General features: G+C 45.0%; 1 protein-coding gene across 1 annotated transcript; it reads left to right on the forward strand.

Moving 5' to 3' along the window:
- The first annotated feature begins 265 nt into the window (after positions 1–265).
- On the forward strand, positions 266–1,525 carry LOC128223342 (uncharacterized). The gene has a single exon (XM_052932620.1). The coding sequence runs from the start codon at positions 500–502 to the stop codon at positions 1,523–1,525; it is 1,026 nt and encodes a 341-aa protein (XP_052788580.1). The 5' UTR covers positions 266–499.
- Positions 1,526–3,754: the final 2,229 nt, after the last annotated feature.

Genomic DNA, 3,754 nt, shown 5'->3' on the forward strand with positions numbered 1-3,754 from the left:
ATATACATCCAAGGTATCTGGCATCTTAATGGAATGCGGCCTTACGGTGTTTTCCCCTTGGATAAATTCTGAACTGTAGAGTTCATTTAAAGCAACTAGTACGTGCAGCAATGTCAGCACAGCGATATAGCTAAAAGAAGAATGTCTTGAATTTCCCATGGTTTTAAATTTCTGTGGAGTTTCCATCTCGTCGACGTAATTGACATGAAATACAAAATAAGAAAAATTATTTACATATAGAAATAATTTCATTTATTAAGACGGAATAAATTGTTTTCTCTTTTTATCTACGATTTCTCGGAAATACTTCCTAGATACGGGTAAACACACGTGGTTGCCCGGAAATCAACATGCGGAACGCTCCGGTCATCCGATTACTTGACCACGTGACTAGCCCAGCACGTTCTTTTCTCGCTAACCTTCGAAGGAGTAACACGTGGGAAAAATACCGAAAAAATATTATTTATTTGTTTTTGAGTTAAGTTAAAAGTTTGTGAAAATGCCAGGACGGAGGAGAGGAGTTAAGAGGAGGAAAACTAGGCAAGCGGAAACGGAGCCAGAGGAAGAGCTGAGCAGCCCGCTGGACGACGTGTCCAAAGGTAATAAAAACGTTGTTGACTTTGAAGAGATTCTTCAAAGATCAAATGTGTTAGAAACAAATACATCGTTTAACATAGGGTGTGGTGCGGTAGCGGGGAATACCCCCGAACTTGTAGCAGCGTCCTCCACCGTCCCTCCCCTGCCTGCCCCCATTACACATCTGCCTTGCGCGCCGGGGGGACCTAGTCCAATTAGGTTAGCCCCCGACGACGTAGCAGCCCACGTCCCCGACCTAATTAGAAGTCAGATCAGGAGGGGAGAATTCGTAAATTTGGCTCTGCTTCTGAAAGGTTCGCTCGAACTTACCGATTTCTGTTCGGGAACAACTTTACAATTGACGGCGGAAGGCCAGTTGCTCTCTAGGCCGAGGGAATGTAGGGATAAAATCGGCACGATCGAGAAATGGACCGATGCTTTTATTATATACATGTCCATATACATTCAGGCCAATCCATCTAAAGCATCCGAGCTACTGCAATACATGTGGACGATTAGAGAATGCGCGGGACGCCAGGGCGGGCTGGCGTGGCGCAGCTACGACGAACAGTTTAGGCTACGGCAGGCATTCGAACCCTCATCATGGGCACATATTAACACGGACTTATGGTGGCGATGCATGTTAATGCCGGCCGCGGCCACGCCTGCCCCAAGCCCAAGGGGAACCTTTCCAAGCAGAATGGCGAGAGTGTGCCATTTTTTCAACATGGGCAGCTGCACGTGGCCTAACTGTAGGTTTCGGCACATTTGCTCTTCCTGCGGCCAAGGTCACTCAGCATCAGTATGCACATTATCCAACCGCGTACCACAGCGCACCCAGTCATTTCATACGTCACAACATTTCAATGTCCCGCGCCAGCCCTTTCGCGGGCGCCATCCCACCTCATTCAATGACAACATTAGGGGAGCAACACCACGTCATTTCTAACCCGAATACTTGGGACATCGCGCTTTCACCAATCGATTTGACTACATTACACATTCACTTATCTTCCTATGACGAACAGGAGGCAATTTTCTTAGAAAACGGGTTTAAACACGGGTTTAGTCTGCAATACCAGGGCCCTCGCCTGGGTAGGGAAGCCACTAATCTTAAATCAGCCAGAGAACAGCCAGATATTGTAATCGATAAAATTAATAAAGAAATTTTAGCTGGTCCTTTTGTTGTTAAACCATTCAAAAACCTTGTAGTTTCACCCATAGGCTTGGTACCAAAGAAAGAGCCAAATGAGTTCAGAATGATACATCACCTATCCTACCCTGCCGGATCCTCAGTAAATGACCACATCGATCCGAAAAACGCATCCGTACAATATACAAGTTTCGACGAGGCGGTCAAAATGATACAAACCCTGGGCAGGAATTGTAAGATTTTTAAAGTCGACATAAAGAACGCATTTAAATTGCTACCGATACGACCGGAGGACTTTGAACTCCTCGGCTATAAATTTAATGACCGGTATTTCATTGACAAAACACTTCCTTTTGGCGCTTCAATCAGCTGTGCGACTTTTGAGCGTTTTTCAACTTTCCTGGAATTTTGCGTAAAAATCAAATCAGACTCGGGAATGCTAATTCACTATCTAGATGACTTTCTAGGCGGGGACAAAGACACAACAGCGGCTAACGCCCTACTCCAGTTGTTTATAGAAGTAATGCAGGAATTAAAAGTCCCCTTAGCCCATGAAAAAACCGAGGGCCCTACAGAGGTCTTAGTTTTCCTAGGTCTCGAACTTGACACAAGGGAAATGGTAGTACGCGTACCGACGGAAAAAGTCGAAAAAATAGTGGGGTATATCCGAAATATCATGGCCAAACAATCAACTACTTTGAAAGAAATGCAATCACTGATCGGGTCCCTCAATTTTTGTTGTCGTGCGATACCGTTAGGGCGCCCCTTCTGCAGGAGACTGATTAACTCAACATGCGGTCTAACCAAGCCTTTCCACCACGTCCGTTTAAAAAGGTCCGTTAAGCTAGACTTAAAATTATGGCTCAATTTCTTTAAAAAATTCAACGGCATTTCAGTATTTCATGACCAATTCTGGCTAACAAACGATGACGCAGAGTTATATACGGATAGCGCCGGGGGAAACGGACTAAGATTTGGCATCTACTTCCGGGGGCACTGGGCATGCGCACGCTGGCCCGAATCATGGGAGAAGGAAGGTTTACTCAAAGATATCACCGTCCTAGAGATTTTCCCTATTATGGTTGCTATTTTCATTTGAGGGGAGGGGCTCAGAAACAAAAAAGTAAGATTTAATTGCGATAATATAAGTGTCGTCCACATCCTAAACTCATTTTCAGCCAAGTCGGATAAAGTGATGGATATTCTTCGGGTTTTGACATTGAAATGCCTCCAGTTCAATATTCTTTTGAGGGCGTCTCACGTACCTGGTTCAAAAAACTTAATATGCGATGCCCTTTCACGCTTCCAGATCGCGCGTTTCCGAAAGCAAGCACCGGAAGCGGACGCGGAACCCCATCCCATCCCGCCCCATCTTTGGGAAATCTTCAAAAAAGAGCTGACACACTTTTGCGATGTTCTTTAGCAGACAACACGCGCAGGACATATACCACAGCGTTAAACGCGTTCCAAGCATTCCTCGCGAAATATAACTTAAAACAAAACATGCCGATACCCGCACCTTATTTAGTTTGGTTCATAGCATACTGTTTCGAAAATAACTGCGCAGCGAATACAATAAAAACTTACGTGGCGGGTTTAAATTACATACACAAAATAAACGGCTTTCAGGACATACACTCTATGTTTGGGGTCAATAGGTTACTCGAAGGTTGTGTGAGAGCTAAAGGACATTCGCGGGATGCGAGACGCCCCATCACAAAATCAATATTGACCGAAATCATCGCAGCATTGCCTAGTGTGTGTTATAACGAATTCGAAGCTAAGGTTTTTAAGGCAATATTCTCAATGGCCTATTTCGGCCTCTTCCGCATCAGCGAACTGGTAGCGACCACACTTAGCGGTTCGTCCAATCAAATTAAGCGAAAAGACGTAGCCATCACAACCAACGAGCAATTCATGTCGGTGACCTTACGAATACATAAAACCAGTCAGCACGGTCCACCGATCACGTTGAAACTCCCCCGGGAAAAACACACCCATGTCCAGTATTAGCTATGTTAGAGT

This window comes from Mya arenaria, chromosome 17 (assembly GCF_026914265.1).
Source record: "Mya arenaria isolate MELC-2E11 chromosome 17, ASM2691426v1".
Taxonomy (NCBI): Eukaryota; Metazoa; Mollusca; class Bivalvia; order Myida; family Myidae; genus Mya; species Mya arenaria.